At 49.8% G+C, this 20,089-nt stretch overlaps 8 protein-coding genes across 8 annotated transcripts; 2 read left to right on the top strand and 6 right to left on the bottom strand.

Annotated features, from left to right (window-relative positions):
* Positions 1–1,166: 1,166 nt before the first annotated feature.
* Positions 1,167–4,687, bottom strand: TrAFT101_007652 (uncharacterized protein; the record flags this gene model as incomplete). The annotated part of the gene is made up of 3 exons (XM_024911014.2): positions 1,167–1,770; positions 1,830–1,921; positions 1,976–4,687. 3 exons carry the CDS (start codon positions 4,685–4,687, stop codon positions 1,167–1,169), a joined length of 3,408 nt encoding a protein of 1,135 aa, XP_024759246.1.
* Positions 4,688–5,089: 402 nt separating this feature from the next.
* On the bottom strand, positions 5,090–6,654 carry TrAFT101_007653 (uncharacterized protein; the record flags this gene model as incomplete). The annotated part of the gene is made up of 2 exons (XM_024901987.2): positions 5,090–5,686; positions 6,052–6,654. 2 exons carry the CDS (start codon positions 6,652–6,654, stop codon positions 5,090–5,092), a joined length of 1,200 nt encoding a protein of 399 aa, XP_024759245.1.
* Positions 6,655–6,845: 191 nt separating this feature from the next.
* Positions 6,846–8,578, top strand: TrAFT101_007654 (uncharacterized protein). Its single transcript, XM_024904135.2, has 3 exons — positions 6,846–7,445; positions 7,506–8,135; positions 8,213–8,578. Exons 1-3 carry the CDS (start codon positions 6,956–6,958, stop codon positions 8,317–8,319), a joined length of 1,227 nt encoding a protein of 408 aa, XP_024759244.1. The 5' UTR covers positions 6,846–6,955; the 3' UTR covers positions 8,320–8,578.
* Positions 8,579–8,801: 223 nt separating this feature from the next.
* Positions 8,802–11,910, top strand: TrAFT101_007655 (uncharacterized protein). Its single transcript, XM_024908441.2, has one exon. The coding sequence runs from the start codon at positions 8,918–8,920 to the stop codon at positions 11,513–11,515; it is 2,598 nt and encodes an 865-aa protein (XP_024759243.1). The 5' UTR covers positions 8,802–8,917; the 3' UTR covers positions 11,516–11,910.
* Positions 11,911–12,119: 209 nt separating this feature from the next.
* On the bottom strand, positions 12,120–13,469 carry TrAFT101_007656 (uncharacterized protein; the record flags this gene model as incomplete). The annotated part of the gene is made up of 2 exons (XM_024900569.1): positions 12,120–12,149; positions 12,240–13,469. The coding sequence occupies 2 exons, from the start codon at positions 13,467–13,469 to the stop codon at positions 12,120–12,122; spliced, it is 1,260 nt and encodes a 419-aa protein (XP_024759242.1).
* Positions 13,470–13,772: 303 nt separating this feature from the next.
* Positions 13,773–15,312, bottom strand: TrAFT101_007657 (uncharacterized protein). The gene is made up of 5 exons (XM_024908440.2): positions 15,069–15,312; positions 14,834–14,949; positions 14,733–14,759; positions 14,496–14,626; positions 13,773–14,417 (listed from the first exon to the last, which is right to left on the bottom strand). The coding sequence occupies exons 1-5, from the start codon at positions 15,099–15,101 to the stop codon at positions 14,041–14,043; spliced, it is 684 nt and encodes a 227-aa protein (XP_024759241.1). The 5' UTR covers positions 15,102–15,312; the 3' UTR covers positions 13,773–14,040.
* Positions 15,313–15,775: 463 nt separating this feature from the next.
* Positions 15,776–18,712, bottom strand: TrAFT101_007658 (uncharacterized protein). Its single transcript, XM_066128110.1, has one exon. The coding sequence runs from the start codon at positions 18,533–18,535 to the stop codon at positions 15,962–15,964; it is 2,574 nt and encodes an 857-aa protein (XP_065984226.1). The 5' UTR covers positions 18,536–18,712; the 3' UTR covers positions 15,776–15,961.
* A 201-nt stretch (positions 18,713–18,913) lies between these two features.
* On the bottom strand, positions 18,914–20,048 carry TrAFT101_007659 (uncharacterized protein). Its single transcript, XM_066128111.1, has 3 exons — positions 19,790–20,048; positions 19,356–19,613; positions 18,914–19,269 (listed from the first exon to the last, which is right to left on the bottom strand). Exons 1-3 carry the CDS (start codon positions 19,925–19,927, stop codon positions 19,072–19,074), a joined length of 594 nt encoding a protein of 197 aa, XP_065984227.1. The 5' UTR covers positions 19,928–20,048; the 3' UTR covers positions 18,914–19,071.
* Positions 20,049–20,089: the final 41 nt, after the last annotated feature.

Consider the following 20,089-nt stretch of genomic DNA (forward strand, 5'->3'; position numbering starts at 1 on the left):
CACCCCAGCGAAATGCGCCGTGGCACCGAATGCTGCCTCTCGATGTATCTTGTCCCGCTAATTCGTATTTATAATTTGCCCTTCTCACGCGAGACATGGGGTGGGGAGACCGATAATTCGTGTTTGCCTAGATCGGGAAATGCCCAATATATGTTGGCCCTAGTGGGCAAATCCTTGACTGCTAGGGGGGCGGCGGCTTTTGGATGATTCGACCGGCCCTCACTTCCAAGACAAGAAGAAAGCGGATTCACTCAATGCCAATTCCAGCCGTCAATAAATTGCATGAACCACATGCGTGTATGGGCAGATCATTGTCGTTCGAATTCCTGGCAAAGAATGGCCATCCATTGTCTTCACTTGCCAGGGTCGTGGAGCCTGGCCGCACGAAAAGCTTCCAACCCTCTCGGCGGGTTTGTTGCTAGGCTCGGAGCTGAAAAGGCCTAGAACCCGCGATCTCAGCCTCCACCGTCTTTGGGCTTTGGGGTGCTCGTCATCCAAGGCCCGTGCCCTGAAGCAGCTCCCCAAGCACAATCCGGCGATGCAGATTCAGCCGCAGGAAGGCATTATTGAGGCTGGCACGACGCTTTCTGCAAGCCTCTTATTCGACGCAAGGCCACTGTTGGCGCGCGTTCCTTTCGCGTGGCTGTCTTAGCTAAGAGAGGGGCCGCAAGGTTGATAGGAGTAGCAAAGCGTGAGGATGGTTCAGCTGGGTGGCGGAGTGGCTTTCAGCTTTCCCAAGGATGTCTACAGTAATGTCTCACATATTTTCTACCCTTGCTGGCGAATAAAATAATCGATGGACCGGTTTCTCAGGACTTCTTCATCCCATTATGCGGTGGTTTCGGAATGTGATTCTGTTTTTGGACGAACGTGGTAATATTTCTCAATCATTTTCTGTGAAACCCGTCTCTTGAAAGATCGAGAAACAAAAGCTCGCGTATCAACCAGCTGTAAACCAAGCTGCGCGAGCTCGCGTGACAGAAAATTAGTGCATCACAACGAACGTGAATTCAGCCAATGGCTGTATAGCATCAATGTCATTATAAATTTGCCGTGTTAGCATAAAGCTAGCTTATCCTTATTCACACGATCCTAAATCCAGCGCATGCCGGCTCTCATGTATAGTCGCCAGACCGAGTTCATCGCTGCGTCGCTCTTATTCTATTTCAGCCAACTGCAAAGCGAACCCGCCGAATTGGCTGAGATGCCGGCTCTAGCTGGGATGCTGCATCACATTCGTCATCCCTTGTCAAACCTCCCCTTCCTGGTCCGTTATCATACGATCTCTTCAACACATTCGACACCATGAGAGGCTTTTGATGCCCTGGTGGCTCATTCTTTAGCGCACGTTTCTCATCTAGAATGATACCGTCGTCGGGATGTGCTGCAACTCCGAATCCTCTGCCAAATACAGGTTGTGTAGTTTGAAGCGTGGCCATCTGTAAAGTATAGTGGTCTTCGCTCGAACTCATTGGAGTAACTCTTGCATTTTTAATCCAGTTATATATTGGTCGGACATCTAAAATGGACTTAGCTCGACGATGTTCTTCATGAGTCATATGTTTCTTGCGTTCGAGAATGACTTCGTCCAAACTGTTCTTGAGCACAAGCGTTTCAACAGAGACCGGCTTCTTTTGGCTGATTCGCCGTACTCGGCCTATGGCTTGTGCCTCTACCTGCGGATTCAAGACTGGATTGATGAAATATATTCGAGATGCCTCTCGCATATCGAGACCAAACGCTGCTTGGGATATATCCATAAGGAGGACTCTATATCTGATGGTTAAGATGCTTTGCCTCTAATACTTTTGATGCCAGAATCAACCCACCTAAACTTTTCGTTATGATTGAATGTATTAACATATTGCGCTCTTCTCTCTGTGCTCAAAGATTTGGCATAAATTAAATGTTGAATTTGAAGCTGAAATTCTGTCAGCATAACCACGGAACCTTTCTCTCTAGTGGAAACACGAACCACGTCAAGCATGCTGGCTAAGTACCATGCTACGTTTTCATTCTCGTAGAAAACAATTATTTTCTCGTCTTCTTGATATTTCCCCAGACAGTCTACCAAATAGGAGAGTTTTGCGGATACAGTCGCGGTGATCTTTGTCTGTTCCAGATGACCGGCGGATGGTTCGACAGCGAGGGTCTTCGGCTCAGTTCCGTTTATACCATGGGAGCGTACCTTCTTCGGGCTATCATCACCTAATTTTGTATTGCCGGCAAGTGTACTAGAGGATTTCTCCTTTGATTTTGAACTTTTCTCAGGAGCTGCCGCATCTAGAAGTTTCGAGCGTTCCAGCGCGCCTTCTGAGATCAGTTCGCCGTTTAAAAGAGAGTTAAATTTCTCTTCACTCCCCGCTGCTTTATATACTAGACTCTGAAGCGATAATAACATGCTGGTAGATGTACAGATACTACCGTCCATGGCTACACCATCAAGGGACCAGGATGCGCCAGCGTTGCCGGGAAAGCCCGTGATCGATACTGCCATTTCGTGAAATTGGTTGGTAAGATTTCTGAGTCTGTTATGCATAGCTAGGTTGCCAAATTGGATAGCTTGCTGAAGCAGCGATTCATCCTCCGGGCTGATGGGAAATTTCCGCTCTGCCAAAAACTTTTCAGCGGTTTCTACTGATTTAGCAATTTCGTCAGCAGTAAAGAAAGACCCTCCAAAAAAGCTTGCCTGCTTCAAATTGTGTACGATTTGTAGCAGGGCTTTTCTTTGCTTGTGATGAAAGAAATAATCCATATCCGTTCGCTGCGATTGGACAGAGTTGAATACTATCATCATAGAGAACAAATTCAATGACAGCTGATCCTGAAACGAACCTTCGAGTACCACGACTTTCTCATTTACAAAGGGTAAAAGAGTGTCAATTTCCGACATACGATGGCGAATAATGAGAGAATTGAGCGTAGATTCCACGTTTTCCCATCGACCTTGACCCTTGGGGTGATGCTTGGGGAGCATTAAGTATTCAGTCCAGTCAGCCACCGTATCACCGTTTTCGATCTCGATGTTTGCCCAAGGACGGGCTTTTAAATATAGGGCAGCAATAGCCCCAATCCGCTCAAGATCTTGTTTTTCCATCTGGGTCGAAGAATTGCTGTGATTGGTATGAGATGGCGCCGTAGAGGCATGAGATGACCCAACTCCGTATAAACCATGTGAAGGAGTTCCTGTAACGATCCAACGAGAGGAGAAATGCATCGACTCTAGGCCAATTAAGAGATTACTCTTCTTGCGAATTCGCGAGTTACCAAGCCTGTGACCCTCATCCACGATACATCGCTTAAAATGGAGGGACGACAAGACGGAACGGCTGACCCCGCCGTCCTGCTTCACAACGCTCTCAAATCTAGACTGAGAGAACAGGACTATGTCGCATGTTAATAACTCATCGTGCGAGGGAAGCTCGTCGCCCCTTTTTAGCACTATTGCGTTGAATCCCTCAGTATGCTTTTGTATCTCCTGTTTCCATTGCGCAAGGAGGTTATCGGGAACAATCACGACTGAAGCCGGACTTAGGTAGACTTTTTCAGGTGGCGGGGCCGTGACGCCTGCAGAACGCCGTCCAGAACGTAGAGGTCCTCTTACGGGGAGAAAATAATGCCCAGGATTTCTCGAGAGAATGTCGTTACAATGAGTAAACTCATAACCATGCCGCGCTTTCCACACTTCGAAATAGGATCTCCAGGGAACGGCATGGCGCGTGGCGCACGAGGCTGCCATATCAGCGAGGGATGCGATTCTCTGTCTGACTGGTGGCTGACCCTCTTTATAAAAATCAGGTGGATGTGTAGGCAAATGCATTGTCGCAAGTATCAACGCAAGACAGATTATTGTCTTGCCAGAGCCCATTTCCTCTGCTAAAATCCCACCCGAAACCGCATCGTAATACCGTGGGCCCAAGAGAACTGCACCAGTAACATGGTCCATATACCAAGATGAGCCGTGTGTGTCTTTCAGATGCAATAGTCTGGGGTCGAGAGTCTGGCCGGGTTGCACTTCCTTCTGCAGCATCAAAGCTGCAGATCGTCTTTGATACAGATATAACTCTGTTTTGAGGCCTGGCACCTTGCTCTCCATGAGATTATACATTGCGTCCAGTGTATATGGCTCGTTGATTGAATCCAAGTCTGGATAGGGTGAAGGAATGGTATTGAAGAGCTGTAGCAGAGATATGTCTTTGTCATTTTCATCAGTGTTGGGACATTCAAGGACAGGACGGCCAGTCTCTTCTGGTATCTTAATGGCTTTCCAAGCACATGGTGAATAATCAAGGCAGCGAAGCACCTTGAGCCTCTCCCTTTGCAATTTTGTACCAGTGCGGTCTATCGAACGTCGCTGAACGTCGTCTGGTAGCAGATACACTCTGATAATTCCCAGCTCTTCATCTAACGTACTGACGCAGAATTCAAGCTGACACCATTGAGCATGAAACAACTGGGCGAGCGAAAGAAGCTTCGGAGCTGTCAGGAGGGGCGTCTGTATTCTGGGATCGAGGCACAGCTCGCCAAGCTTAGCCTCACAGTCGCTGCTGTTGATAGTGCTGCCATGTCGCTCTAGTCTTTGCCATCCCCTATGATCTAATGTTGACCAGTCGTGTCTACTGATCTGGCTTTCATCTTGTGGGATTCCAATGCATCCGACAGGAATATATGGACCTTCACAATGCATGGCGTGAAGTGGCGTCGGCAGTGCTATTGGGTCTCACTAATGCCTTATGAGACTGAGTTGCAAAAGCTATAATTTCTCTATCATTTTAAAGTAAAACAACTCCGATGTGCGGTGACAAACGCTGAGGGGCATGGGGAGAATGGAAGGATGAAGAGGAATGCAGGAGAGTGCTGGGCTAAGGCTGATGGATATGCTAGAAGTGTTGCCTGCATACGGTGCCAAGATAAGAAGCTTACTGTAAAAGCAGCGGCATGACCGCTTGCGTAATACAGTGCGCGATATTCATTTCTACCAGTCCCCATTCGGGCTCTCACGGCCCTGGCATATTAATGCCAATAATCCATGTCAAGTCATTCAAACGCTAGATATCAGCTCTATCCCTTGTCCTTGTGAATAGTTCGCCTACTCCCAACGTTCTAGCAGGCCAACATGCCATTGCTGAAATAGCCGCTCTGAGGCGGGCATTAAGTCGTTGCTTTCCTGCAGACTTTGGCGAGCCGTCTTTATAGCGGCTGCTGGAAAGCTGATTTCCTGAACACCTGAAGTCATGGAATCAACCAGCTTGTTCCCTTCCTCCGCACCAATGTCTTGATACAATACTTTGATCGCCACCTGCCTTCCTTCACGCATGGTTGACGAATACACCACATTCGCGTTGAGCACCCAGAGATGTAGAGATTGGGATGTCTCTGATTGGGATCCCTCTGGATCAACCTCAAGTGTATGTGATGCCACCACAGATTTAGATGAGCCCGATCGAGATATCGTCGCTATCAGAGTGGCTGCCAGGCACTCTGAACTGCTCGGAGCTTGACTAGCTTGGGCCGTTTCACACGTAACCTGCCACTTGAACAGGGTGATAGATGATGCCAGCGCATTAAACATTCCGATGTCTGCTCTGCAAGATTTACAGGAAATACGTAAAGGCTTCACTGGATCGGCTTCGCCTATGGCTTCTTTGATGGAATCGAAAGAGGCATCCGAAGCGGGGTGGGAAAACTGCTGCTAGTAAGCTAAACTATCCTACGCACCAAGAAATAAACGCGGTGCAATCACGTCTACGCATATTATAGATATATCTCCTTTAATCTCCTGAATCCCACATCTCTGGAAACTGGATGAAAAGCAAGAGACTGCTTATATCAGCCTTAATGCCTAACCCGTTCTCGTGAAAGAAGGGTATGGGCCTTAGAGCCGCCCACAGTCAAGCAGGAAGAAGCACTGCATCCTTTTTGGGGAATTGTATCGGTGGCCGGGCCACTGAGAGGTATGTATACACTCGGCTAGGCCACCTTCTCTTTCCCCGTCGTCTCTAAACGATACTGCGAATAGATGGAATAGGGGGGGATTAAGTCAAGACTTACTAAAAGGCCGTCACAGTCCGATTCGGAAAACATGAAGGAAGTGAGGTCCACAAAGCCAATTTCTGGCTGGGCAGTGATCGAACTATCAGCTCCGTAGCCGCGCTTAGACAAGGTTTCGCTATCGTGATGCTCATGCTCATGAGGCTTGTGACAATGCCAAAACTCCATCATCTCCGCCCAGTTCTCGCTGGGCAAGTCTTTCCATGACTTTATGCGCCCTCGTTTCACGATTACACTATCGCAGTGCCGGCAGCAGACGCAGGACCCGGCCTTGATGTCCGTTGAACTCCAAGGTACTGATTGGTTCTCGGCAGAGAATCTCGCCAGTCCTGTTTCAGTGGCGAGCACCGGCAATCTCCAGGCCAAATCCAGCGAAGATTTTTCTGGGATAGGTATCGCAGAGCGCACTGAGACTCGGGCTGGAAGATCAAGCGATCTTACCTCACCCCGGTGGTGGACTTGGATGCGACGGCCATCGTCAAGGATCTCGGCCTTGGTTGTCGAGTCTGACGATGAGGAGAGCGTGGCTCTAACAGACACTTGTCGGATGTTTGAGAGCAGCTCGGCATATATGGAGAGAACCGCGGTATAAGACTGCGCCATGGCTCTCCTGGCATACTCTTATATCTCGAGCGTTTGCCTTTGAATCGTCGGCGCCGAGGCTGAGGCCGGGGCGAGGCTTCGCGATTCTGGTCTGTGGCTGGAAAACGCGTGACTTGCAGCGTCATAGGACGGGCAGCGCGGGAGTGCAGAAGCTCCCCCCACTATAATCCTCCATCTCCACATAAACTCGGGCCATTCCACCAGAGCACTGTCGCCCCAACACAACTGGTACTTTGATGAGGTTGGAATTCTGTTGTAAATCAAAGTCAATTGTCATCTTCTTCACATAAACGCACCGAGGATGTCGGGACTCCTTTCATACATCCCGGGTGCCAGCTTGGTCATTGGCAGCAGATCTAGGGCGGGAGCCATTGATTTGCCGTCTGTTGAAGTCCATCATGTTGAGACAAACACTGATAGGCGGGCTCGATGCCTCAAGCATCTGCTGAAGGCAAACCACGTAAATTACGCCATATTGTGGAACGACCTCCAGTTCGACAACCATAATCCTCACATACTCGGTTCGACCTACCTACTTGGAGGGAATGAAAACCATCTCAATGAGGTTTACAATAACGAGATTAAAGGCCTGGTTCCGTGGGAGCCGTCGCCTTCCGAGGTGATTGATGAGGACTGGAGAGACTTTCTTGGAGACAAACGCTACCAAAGAGCTTTTATTGATTATTTTGAGGATAAACTCGCCATGGAATTTGCGTACGATTGGAAGAAGGAAGTGCAGCATTTCCTATTCAGTGGCCAAAAGCCGCTGTTTCATGCTTTGCTAGACGGGCGTATGAAATCTCCCTCCCGCAACAGTTTTCTTCTGAACCTCACATACTGATTAATGTTAGTTGGCCATCCAATCATCCATCTTGGCTATGCATATGAGGTGGATAGCAAAGAAATTGCTATGGAGGCGCTTGCATTGGTCTCCGTCAAGTATGACTTTCTTCACAAGTACCTTGATGACAGCTCCTATACCAGGCCGTCGCCACTGAAATCGAAAGTGCCTTTAGACCTCTTAATCCAGCTCTCCAAGGACGATAGGTTTAGCAAGGAGCAAGTTCAAGTCGGTGATATGCAACAGTATCTTGAAGATCATGAGTCGGCATTCCTGGAATATTGGAATGGATGGGATATTGACGACGATCCGAAGAAACAATTTGAACTGTCACAAGAAGCGGCTGTCGCATTGCTTGTAGCCACCGTTCAGCCAGGAACCCACGCATACAACTTCTTCATCGTTCATATCTTAACTTCCAGCCATGCTGTCCGCGTTCTCCTGCCTTTTATCCCACCCCAGCATCATGTTGCTCTGGTTAGAGCATGGTGGCTTTTTGTCTTGGCTGTATTCAGTATCAAGGGCCGACCATTGCCCGATTACGACAATATTGAGACCGACTTGAAAGGCAAAAATTGGAAATATGTGGAAGATAAAGCGCTGAACTCAGCGTGGTCCAAAGACGCTCACTATGTTAAAGGTACAGTTCTATTTCGCAATTCTACACCGAGATTGAGAGAGAAGCGTATGACTAGATGCTGACATTGATACGTACAGCGATACGAGCGATCAGAGACACTGCTCGAACATGGGGCGATGTTCACGAGCGCTACCTTCAAGCTGCAGTAACTTTTGTTGACAACTTTCACGGATGGGTTTTTTAGTTAAGCATTAAAGGGGATATTTGACTGGCAATTCGACTGGATACTGGTGGAGATGGATTTGGAAATGGAAGCATGGTAATGAGGCATAGCATGGAAACAAAATCTAATCTGAACCTTGGGTAGTATTTGAAGGTTGGCCCTTTTTTTTTTCTTCTCGTAAACTGTATTCTAGTCTAGGTATCTGGTGATATATGAATGTCTACTAGTACTTGTTGATATGTATTTTGATAGAGACCTAGGTAGTAATTATTGTGACTCCCTTTTTTTTTTTTTTTTTTTGGAAGGTTGATATGCACGAAGTACAAGCCTAATAACAACCTTGCAGGCATCCGCTTGAGTTCAGCCTAGTGACGGCTGCCTTAGCAGCTGAACATACAGTGCTGATTAAAATGTTGATAGATGTATACACTGTACACAGACTACTCGCTAGCTAGGCATCCCAAGATTGCCTCTCATCTCTCCATATTACTCCATACTCTTTCTTCTTGATACCATCAGCTCTTCTGTCGACACTACCGAGTGACTATCTGGCTTATTTTGCATCGTATGCGCCAGAATTGCATGGGGATCTCACAGCACAGATGCTTCAGTCGCGTTAATGGCACCGCCCGCGAAGCGTCGCCGGCGGAATACCGTTGAGGCGTCCGACGATGAAGACGAGCAGCCCAAGGCCAATACCTTGACTAATTTCCTTCTATCCTCACCAAGCACTCCATCAAAGGCACGAGCGCCTACCGCATCACCGAGCCCCGCGAAAAGACGAACCGCGAATGGTCAATCCAACAATGGCAGCCCTCTTCGCCCGTCGCGATCGCTAAAGAATGGCACAAGCTTCAGCCCTAAGAAAACCCGCGATGCGGGCAAAGTTGAAGACAAAGGGAAGACGGCAGATTTGAAGACTCTCTTCTCTAAACAGGCGCAAAAGGCGACAAGGCCGGGGTTGGGAGCCGATAGAAAGACAGAACCGATAGACGATCTGATTCACGACCCTATATCCGACGATGACGAGATATCAGAGTTCAAAGCTAGCTCCTCCAGCTTGGTTGGGCAGCATGTGAGGAAACGACTGAAAGGTTTGAGTGCCGGGACTCAATCCACCCCCACAGGCTCGTTAACTATGAGCCAACGGTTCCTCAAGCCAAGTCGACCGACAACCACTGATGCATTGAATGATGACTTACGCCCGTGGTCGGAACGATTTGGCCCGCGAAACTTGGACGAACTGGCAGTACACAAGAAAAAGGTTGCAGATGTCAGGAGATGGCTTGAGGACGTTATGGGAGGTCGAATGAGGCAGCGGGTGCTGATATTGAAAGGCGCCGCTGGCACTGGGAAGACCACAACAGTCCGCCTTTTGGCAAGCGATATGGGGTCTGAGATCCTAGAGTGGAAGAATCCTGCGGGAAATGTAGTGACTGGTTACGTCTCGTCATCGGCGCAATTTGAGGATTTCCTTGGGCGAGGAGGCAAGTTTGGGGCTCTAGATTTGGAAGAACCAGAGCCATCATCCACGCCGGCGAGCTCAAGCGGCGCCGCGCAAAACGGCAGCAGCAGTAGCAGCAGAAAGATAATTCTCATCGAAGAATTCCCAAACACCTTTTCTCGAAACTCAACTGCGCTGTCATCTTTTCGACGGACCATCCTTCAGTATCTGGCGTCGCAAACGCCGTCTCTCCATACCTTTGGACAGCAGAAGCGAACAGAGCCCATAACGCCCGTTGTTATCATAATATCGGAGACATTGTTGACTACGACGTCGGCTTCAGCAGATAGCTTGACTGCTCATCGACTGCTTGGACCAGAAATCCTCCGACATCCAGGAGTCGGCCTGATTGAATTTAACGCGATAGCCCCTTCGCTGTTATCCAAAGCTCTGGAGGTTGTTGTGCAAAAAGAATCACGAAAGTCAGGTCGGAGGCGAACACCAGGGCCGCTGGTACTAAAGCGGCTCGGTGAGATTGGCGACATTCGCAGTGCCATATCATCGCTCGAGTTTCTATGCTTAAAGGGAGATCAAGATACCGATTGGGGATCCAAAGTAACGTTTACAAAGCAGAAGAAAGGAGCAAAAGATGCCATTGCCCTTACACGCGGCGAAGAGGAGAGCCTCGAACAAATATCTCAGCGCGAAGCTAGCCTGGGCATTTTCCACGCCGTTGGCAAAGTGGTCTACAATAAGCGAGACGATATGCCATCGAATGATCCAGCAGAAAAGCTACCGAGTTATCTGTCGCAGTATTCGCGCCCAAAAGCATCACTGGTATCTGTTGATTCTTTGATCGACGAGACTGGTACCGACACGCATACGTTCATTTCGGCTCTACACGAGAATTACGTGTTGTCTTGCGAAGGCACTGATCCGATGGACCTCTCGACTCCGATTGATTACGTCAATGAATGTATTGAGTATCTTTCCCTGGGTGACTTGCTTAGTCCTTCTGGAGACGTCTTCTTTGGCGGACGTGGCGGATTCGGCGGGAACTTTGGAGATTCTGCAAGCCATGTCCTCCGGCAGGATGAGATAACGTTCCAAGTCGCGGTACGCGGCATGCTCTTTTCCCTACCTAATCCCGTCAAGAGAAAACCGGTAAGTACGCAAAAGGGCAGCGACGCATTCAAGATGTTCTACCCGACAAGTCTCAAGCTTTGGCGGACAAAGGAAGAGATTGGAGGACTCATTGACGTGTGGTCTGGGAAAATTCTGAGAAGCGAAGCTGAGCTCCCAACGAGGAACATCATGGACGGTGCTAGCATCTTTCGACGGAATCAGCTCTCTGCCAGCTCTAACCAGGGGCAGAAGAAGCAAGCAGACAAAGCTCTTGCGTCCAAAGATACCAAGCAAAGAGAAGGCGAAGAAGAGAGTGACAGCCCCCCGATTATGACCCTTGGCAGCACATCTCGCCGCGAACTACTTCTCGAACGGCTCCCCTACATGGCACACATTGCCCGCTGCCGCAAGACAGGCATACGGCAGCGAGACCTCGAAAAGATTGTTTCCTTCTCCGGCGTGAGCGTCTCGCCAGACGACGAGTCTGATGCTGACGATGATGGCGCAACGGGAGAGATGTGGGCAACAGATAAGCCATCGGAAGACGGCACCCCCCGGAAGAAGAGGATGGGTATCAAAGCCGGAACAGGTGTTACAGGGATGTTGAAGCAGAAGCTGGTTCTCAGCGATGACGATATTGAAGACTAACTGGGAAAGAAAGAAAGAAAGAAGAAGAAGATATATGAGAGGCGTTTAACCGGGATCGAATGTATTATGGGATTGAACATGACATACATGGATTTTTGGGAGTTTGATCTGCATTTTTTTTTTCTCCCCTTTCTTATCTTTGACAGCCCGGAGTTCTATGTGTAACTATACTATAAAGCAATGTGCATCTAGAAGATGTAGGATCGATAGCTGTTTGCGAGTAAGAAAAGGGGTGCGTCATAAGGGCAACCTGTGTTTTTTGCACCGCTTTGACATCAGCATCTCCAAATAAGAAACTTTCAAGGTTATTTACAGGACAAAATGAAATGGGGAAAGCCTATCGCAAAAACATATTGCGTCTTTTTTTGACACAGTAGTAGTATAGTCTTAATGCCTGTCTACGAGAAACGAAACAAAAAAAAAAAAAAAAAAAAAGAAATAAAATAAAATAAAAACATGAAGACGTTTAGAATCCCGCATTAGCTAATTCCTCGCTGCACCATGCACGCCAAAGTACTCCATATATTCCCGAAAGCGGTGTCACATGAAACTTCACCTCTCTGTCTTTTTCTCTCCCTTTCTTCAGACTCTCGTCTTGGCTTACCTATGCGGCAAGATTTTCGGCAACAAAGGACTAGTTTTGATACGTACAATGTTAGTGACTAGCTTCCTGAAGCATTCATTGCGAGGTGTAAGCGAGACAGATTAGGGGAAGATTTCTTACAGGGAATTCCTTCTGTAACGAATTAATGACGTTCTCAACCTCCTCGGCCAGACTCTCTACGTTGGCGTCCCATCTGCGCATCTCTTTGCCCGCCAGAGCCTCAGCGCGGCCACTGCCCTTCTTGCCTGATGCTTCCCCACCTTCAAACCAGACAATCCCGTCTAGTTGATCCATTCGTCCCACGAGTCGTCCTTGTTCGATCATTCGTGCGGTTGTCTCCTCGGCCTTATCGGCATCCAGACCCAGCAATGAGCCCAGGGCCTCGAACTGGATGTTGTTGTATAGCCTTGATACACCAAGCAAATTGTGCTCCATGACTGCCTTGGCGAGAACGGTAGATCCGTCAGCTGTGGTGGCTAGCTGATGCGGCTGCAGCCCCTCTGCGAACTTGTCCACCTCTGCCGGCGAGAGCAGCCGGTCCAGGAATATCTTTTCCAGGATGCCAAACTCATCCAACTGCGCTGATCTCTCATCCTTGTATAGTCTTCCCAGAATCCGGCTCCTCATTGGTCCGGCGGGCGCCAGGATGGCACACTTGACAGCCATGCTCAGCGTGTGAAGGCGCTCCTCTTCGGCCACGGCGGGGAAGAAGCTGATCTCGTGGTATCGCTGGGCGGCAAACAAAAAGTCCCGTTTCGCATCCTGGATGCGTGCTTGCGAGAGACGAAAGTGTAAATTGAGATCCGGGTCCGAGACAGTGTGCATGATATTTTTGAGCTTGTTGATGTACGTCTCGGCGGCTGTGTCATCGCCGACTTCTAGGTAGTTACGCACGATGCGAACCCACACGCGGGCCTTGTCGGCATCTGACACTTTGCGCTGCGAGCTGTCGAGGGGTATCTCGGCCAGGGCCTTTGCGGCGTCGAGGAAGTCTTCGTCGTTCTCGTGAGCCGTGGCCACGAGCTCATATATTGTGGCGGCGGCATCGAAGAAGGACGACGGCTGGGCTGCCAGGATGCTCAGCGTTCGGTTTCCAACCTCGATCCACAGGCTCTCTTTCTCGATATTCTTGAGTGTTGCGATGAAGACGTTGAGGAATGATCGTGTTGCTACGAGGCCAAGGCTCTGGCTGAAGAAGGAGTCGAAGACGGCATTGAGGTCGGCTGCGGTAGGAGCGGGTGAGGAAAAGGTCGAGATGTCGTTGAGGAGAGCTTCGTAGAGGGGACCTTTATCGCCGGGAGATGATTCTGTGGCGGCGAGGGCCGCAGTTACCTTTGGATTGGGATCCATTGTAGAGAGATTTGTTGGGGGCGGATGGCTGAAGAGGGCTGTTTGTTGGAAGACGAGAGTCCAGAGAACGAGAAGGTGATAAGATGATGTTGATAGTGGAAGCTGTTTGGCGGGGCAGCGCCAAGCTACAGCGGGGTAGCTCCCGGAAGGCCGCTAAAATCAGGCTGCTGGGGTAGTCAGCACCTGCCATCATCCAGATGTTACAATTCAATAGGTATTACCTTGCTGATTAAGGTAGATTAAGAAATGAGAAATTGGATATGTAGACATGCACTGTTTTGTATGCAAAATCAGCAGTATTAGCACAATGCTTGCTTGCTATTTTTCTTGTTCATGCAGTACATTTGTTCACCGCTATATATCTTCCAGTAAAAGCCCAGACAGCAAAAACACCCTCCAGTAAACTACACCTGCAAACCAGTGATGTGGCCAAAGTAAATGCAGCAACACATAAACGCCGACTATGTGCCCATCCAAAAAAGCGCGTTCTAAAAAGAAAAAGGCATCCATCTATCGGACACCAAGTTGTTATCCAACTAACCGTGTAACAAGGCCCTTTCCTTCCTTCGCTCTATTTGTTATGCCAGAGTAAAGTCCTCAGCGAATCCCACTCGTCGCAGTCCTTGTAAATGTACGTCATGCTGCTCCTCAAGCTCGACTGGAGATCCTCGGGGTGGTGCTTGAACAGCAGCATGACCAAGCCCCACGACACCGAGGCGAACACCGGCCATGCGTAGTGGCTGATTTGCGAATGCAGCGGCTCGGACGAAACGATGGGCAGGCCGTGGCCCGGCTTGACCGCGAGGCGCGCCAGGGCGAGAGCAACGCGTGCGAAGATGTAGATGACGATCTGCTGGCTGACGGAGGAGATTTTGCCGTAGCGCTTGGAGCGCTGGCCGAAGACGAGGTAGCCGCCCAGGAGGCCCGCGAAGAAGGAATCGAGGGGGCCTGTCGGAGAGGACGTGTCAGTGAGTATTGCATCTAATGCTGTTGTATCCGCAGAATATCACACGGGGAGACACTTACCCTCTTTGCCAGGCGTAGACCCGTAGCGCTTCAGCGCCAGCATTGTAATCTTGTATATGGACGCAAATTTGGCCAAGTTTGTGGCATGCTTCTTCGTAGCTCTAAACACCAACGAAGCCTTTTCTTTGAATCTACCGCCCAGAAGTTTCTGTTAATACGAGTCTCCCTCTCAACGTGCGCATACATGTATAGACGGCCATCGATGGGTATCGTCGGCGGCCAAGGGAAGATACGTACGTTCCGGATCGGAAGAGAAAGATCATCCTATCGCGCACACGTTAGCAAAAAACCCAAGAACTCCAACAGGCTCCGATATTCAAGTTCATCCTGTAACTCACACCAGCGCGTGCGGAAACCGCACTTTGGTTCCGTAGACTGCGCCATTGCGCACCGTCTTCACCAGCGATAGGACGTCATGATATGCCGGGTCTAGCGCGATGCCCTCTGCAACGGCCTGTCGCGGAATAGATAGGTGAGCATTTTGCTTCCAATCTTGACAATTTTATTCCCAATATATTCGCTTCTTCCATCTCTGCGACAGGAAGGGAAGCCTCATCGCCTAGTTGCGCATACCTTCAACTCCTCCAAGAACGCCGAGGCCGCCATGGTGCCTCGGCTATTGACGTTTCTGTCAGGGTATCACAACGCTTGCCGCAGCGTGTCTTGTGCAGGTACGGTTTCGGACGGCGAGGATCGTTGTGACTTGCGCTAGGGAGAAGATTAAAAAAAAAAAAAAAAGATATGAGATTATATCTGGAGGCGCAATCGGACTGAATTTGGGAATACGGGTTGAAGGAGAGTAAAGAAGAAGAAAAGAAAAAAGGTGCCGTAGAAAGTTGCGGTAGCAGGAGACAAGCTCCGGCTGCTGATGACTTGAGCCTCGGCCGGCTGTTGCGCCTGGGATGGGAAAAAAATGGGGACCGGTTTTTACCTAAAGATTCAAAATGTACGTCACTCCTTTTCGCTAGCAGTCCCGCTGCGGCAGTGGAGCTGAGAGACCCCTAGAGTCGGTCGCTTGTGACCGCTGGAGGAAACGCATCCCCCGCCTGTGGTTTAGCACAGCGGCTAGACTCAGCAGATCTGGGAGTAGATCTGGTGCATGTGCGGAGAAGATGGGAGACCATCTCTATGCATGTTGGTAGTACTTCAGTCTCCCTTTTTTTTTTGGCATGTGATGATGCCATCATTGCCAGCACGTGGCAGTAATGTATCATCACATTTGCTGCGACTGGAGCTTGGCTCAATTATCAGGAACCTGGTATCTATTGTACATGTAAGTACTAGTATGATGCACGGATTCACGTTTTGGAATGTAGAATATAGCAAGCCATAGTTCAGAAACTTGTCTACGATATATCCAGCAGCTTCTTGCTCCCTCCTCTTATAACCAACACGACAACATACCCAATCACCAATCAGCAATCACCAAACATATACATATATGTGCAATGTGCAATACACATCATTCAGCACCACCTCTCCCACGGCTCCCGCCACTTCACCCCCAAAATCTCAAATATCCTCTTCTCATCCCTCCTCTCCACCAACTCCCCCTCCGTCACCTTGGCTCTGTCCGGGCCCCTCAGCACATCTCGATACAGCCCCCGCTGGTTCAGCCGCATGCCCTTCTTCGACGCCAACAGCCGCATGCTGCGGTTGAAGATGTCGTTTCCGGTAAAGTAGATGAGCGCCGCGCCCAGCTCAGCCTCGGGCACAAGCAGAAAGTCGATTCTCCTCCATATCGCGCGGTACTTGTCGTCGTCGTCGTCGTTGAGCCCCTTGATCTTGGGTAGCACGCAGCATCCGTGCCATTTGCTGCCGTCGCTTCCAGCGCGGGACGACGCCAGCCGTGCCACCAGAAACTCGTCTCTTTCCAGCCTAACCACCAAGCTGTTCAGAAACGGCTTTAGATCCGCCGCAGATTCGGTGCCTGGCTTCGTCACAATCAGATCGATGTCGTGAGAGCTCTCGGCGCCTCTGCGGTAACTGCCCCCAATAACAAGCTGCACCGTCGGGTCGATCTGTGCTGCAGCCCTCTTCACAATCTCTCCGAGAGCGGTGACCTCCCTCCGAGGAATCCTGGTGTTTAAGTCGTCGTAGTGCTCGATGCCTACCGTCTGGCTGGGCGTCAGTTTGACGTGTTGCTTTACGTCTTCCAGCGTCCGCCAGCCCTGTGCAATCCATTGCTGTGCCACTTTGTTCCCCACGCCGTAAATCTTTAGGAACGTTTGCAGCGCGTAGTCTGTTGGTTCTTCCTGTGCATATTCGAGCCTCTTTAACGTATCAGTCGTCACAATCTCTTCAATCTTCTGCGCCAGCCGACGACCAATGCTGGGTAACCGGTATGCCTCCTCTTCTGTGGTGATCTTGACGCTCTGTTGCTTCAAGGTGCTAATGGCCTTCCGATAGGCCAGCGTCCGCCAGTGGTCATTGACCCTCTCGTAGTAGCTGTTCATCTTTTGTAATATCTCAATGGTGCGTGTATTTGGGTTGTCCTTGCCAGCATCCCTTCTCCCAGCCCTGTTGCAAGCAAAGCGATCCTCGAATGCTATCGCCTTGTTGGTCGGCCGTGTCCTCCTAGATGATCTCCTCTTTTGAGGTCTCTCATTCTCTGAGCCAGATCCTTCGTCGAGATCCGCCTGATGTTCGGATTCAATCGCCGTAGATTGGGCATCATCATCCTCGTCAACATCCAGGGGCAGGTCTTTAAACTCTTGCATCATCAAGATGTATTCTGATAACTCGTCATCTCTCTTCGGCAGTGCTTTGGCTTTAGCACTTGCTTTTGGAATATTCTTGACGACCTCGTCGGCCTTATCCAAGTCCAGTACAAGAGGCTGAGAATCTGCCGCTGCTGCCGCCGCCGCTCTAGTTGCACGCCTTGTTGAGGGGCTGCTGACCGAGGATTCTTCTCCTTGAGAAGGCGTCCCTCGGGCTGGGACATAATCCCACTTCCCCTTGTTATGATGCTGCGGCTTCAAAGGCGGCGAATCCGCCTTCGGTTTTACCGCAGGGCCTGAATCAGTAGCACCAGCGGCAGGAAGAAGAGCCTCTTTGTCCTTTGTTTCTACTGCAGTCTGGCCGTCTAGAAGATACTTCTTTTGATTCGGATCCACAATAGCACGAAACTGGATACAGTCGAGAGGATAATCCTCATTCACCACTTTTGGCGGCACCGCATCCCCAAACCCGTCTTTTGGCCAAATCTTTTCGACATCTTTATATATGAGCTTCTTCTCCACGATGACATGCGTAGCCGTCATCAAATCTCTCGTCCACTCGGCTCCAAACTCTTTCGCCCTGTTGATCCGCAGCCGTCTAACAGGCGCAATATCATTGTCTGGAATGTAAAAGAAAGACAGTCCCTTAAATATCTGCTCAACTTCAGGCCGTGTCTTGGATTTGGCAGCACGTGCTCTTTTATTGCCGTTAGTTGCCTTTGTCTGCGTCGTCCTCGTCACCACACCGGCCTTGACATTAACAGAGGGCGATGAGGATGCTTCTTCAGAGGAAGTGTCCAGCGACCTTTTCAACGACGCCGGCGGCGGTATACGAGTATCGGCAGTAGCAACAACGATTTGGTCCTTGTCCTTCTCCCCACGCGTCTTCTCTGCACCTACTGATGGCGTCTCTTGGATCACATCCTCCTCATTCAGCAACGCATCAAGCCGTCCCTTTGGCCTCGGTTTCCCCGGTCCAGTCCCCCTAATGACCTTTCCAGATGGAGGCTGAGGCGCCGCAATGAGTCTCCGGGGAGTGAGATTTTGCAGGTTATTCAGCCGCTTCTCAGGCAAAATTTGTTGCGCTGCATGCTTTTGCAGCTGCTTCTCTTTCTCTGGCTCTTGCTGCCCATGTGCATGTAATTTCCTCGCAGGCCTAAAGAAATTCCTGTGCAACTCCCTCTGCTTTTGTTCGCGAGCGTCAAAGGCGTCGTCATCCGGTTTCCCGTATATGTGCCCACCGCTGGTATGAGAAAATCTTTTAAGCCGGTCAAAATACGCGATTTTAGACTCCGCCGAGGTTGTTGTGGTCTCATCCATTTTATGAGAGCGAAATTTATGCAAAGTGAGTATCAAAATGTGCGTGCTCTGCGAGTATCAAGTAATATCCCAAAAGACCGTGAGGGGACGAGAAATATCACGTCTCTGTTCCTTAGGCGCTGTTGTGTTGATTTTACAATATTGCAAGGGTATCTGGATATTGTTAATAGGGGCAGCATGAGCCACTGCATTTTAAGCCATCTTCATGTGCTGCGAATGAATCGATAGATGGGCGAAATAAGTATTTGTTCATCGCATTCATTGCCAGCTCAATTTCTTGAGTGAGTGTTTCAGCAAGACGCTCAGCGCGTATAAAAGTGAGATCCATGGATGAGAGCTGTAATAGCGAGAATAGTCGCAGGCAACAACGCGCTAAAAGCAGCCACTAAAAGCAATACTAGAGGTAGGTACCTACTCCATAGACTACTGACATACCAAATATGGACATCAACCCGCTAGCATTGCTAAACCATCCGGGCATCCATCTACACCACTTATACAGAGCATCTTCATCTCAACAACAGCCAAACGCGAATCTAAACATGCTGCCAAATCGACTCTCCAACTCTCTCTCTCACCCATCCAAACGCCATTGCTCCAAAATACATTGCCGCCCACCACCACGCCAAATTCCACCTCTCAAGCAGCAAATGGCTCCTCGGCCGCTCACCCACGACCCTCACCCACCGTCTATACCCACGGTGTTCCCATCTCGAATAGACAAAATAGAATAACTGCTCGCCCACATACATTTAGTTCGCTATGCACAGAGAACAAATCTCTCAAAAGAAAAGAAAGGCAAAGGCAAATCGAGCCTTACCGTTTCTGCCAGGTCCGTGAATGGCGACAGCAGCCACAGCATGACAAACACCCGGTGCGGCTTCATGTCCGCTAGAAACCACCACTCCAGCACATCCAGCCACTCTCCCGTCCACGCAAATACTGCCGCGCCTGCTATGATTGCCACAATCCCAATCACAGAACCAGTCGTCGCCAGCGAAATCAGCTTGTCCTCAATGCCGGCACATGACGCTCCCCTCGCGCAGACTCCCAGGTCGCGCATTTGGAGATCTGCCCGCTGTTCATCTCACCCCTTTCCATCAGCATGCGCATATATATGTGATATATGAGATACATTTCCTCTCCCTTGTTCTTCCTCCTTTTTTCCTCGCCTCTCCCATCAGTGTATACACAAACGTAGTGATATAACAATACCTTAAATCCGGGGCGGCCAGAAACAAGGGAAAAACTCACATTGCGCCAAACCGGCTCAATCATCCCAAGAAACACAAACGTCGCCAACACCCTCACGACTCTCTCTCTGCCCACATCGTCGCCCTCTTGCCCAACACCACTCAGCCATAAAGCCCCATCCCCAACAACCAAACACATCAGCACCGTGCCCAGCTCGAAGAACCACAGCCTACTGTTTACAAACGCTTCCGCCTTCCACACAAACACCCTCTCCCTAGTCTTCTTGTTTACGGGCTTCTGGTGCTGCCATTTCTGCGGCGTCGGAGGTGGCGGAATCCTCGTCGAGATGAGGAACAGGCA

Source organism: Trichoderma asperellum, chromosome 4 (assembly GCF_020647865.1).
Source record: "Trichoderma asperellum chromosome 4, complete sequence".
NCBI lineage: Eukaryota > Fungi > Ascomycota > Sordariomycetes > Hypocreales > Hypocreaceae > Trichoderma > Trichoderma asperellum.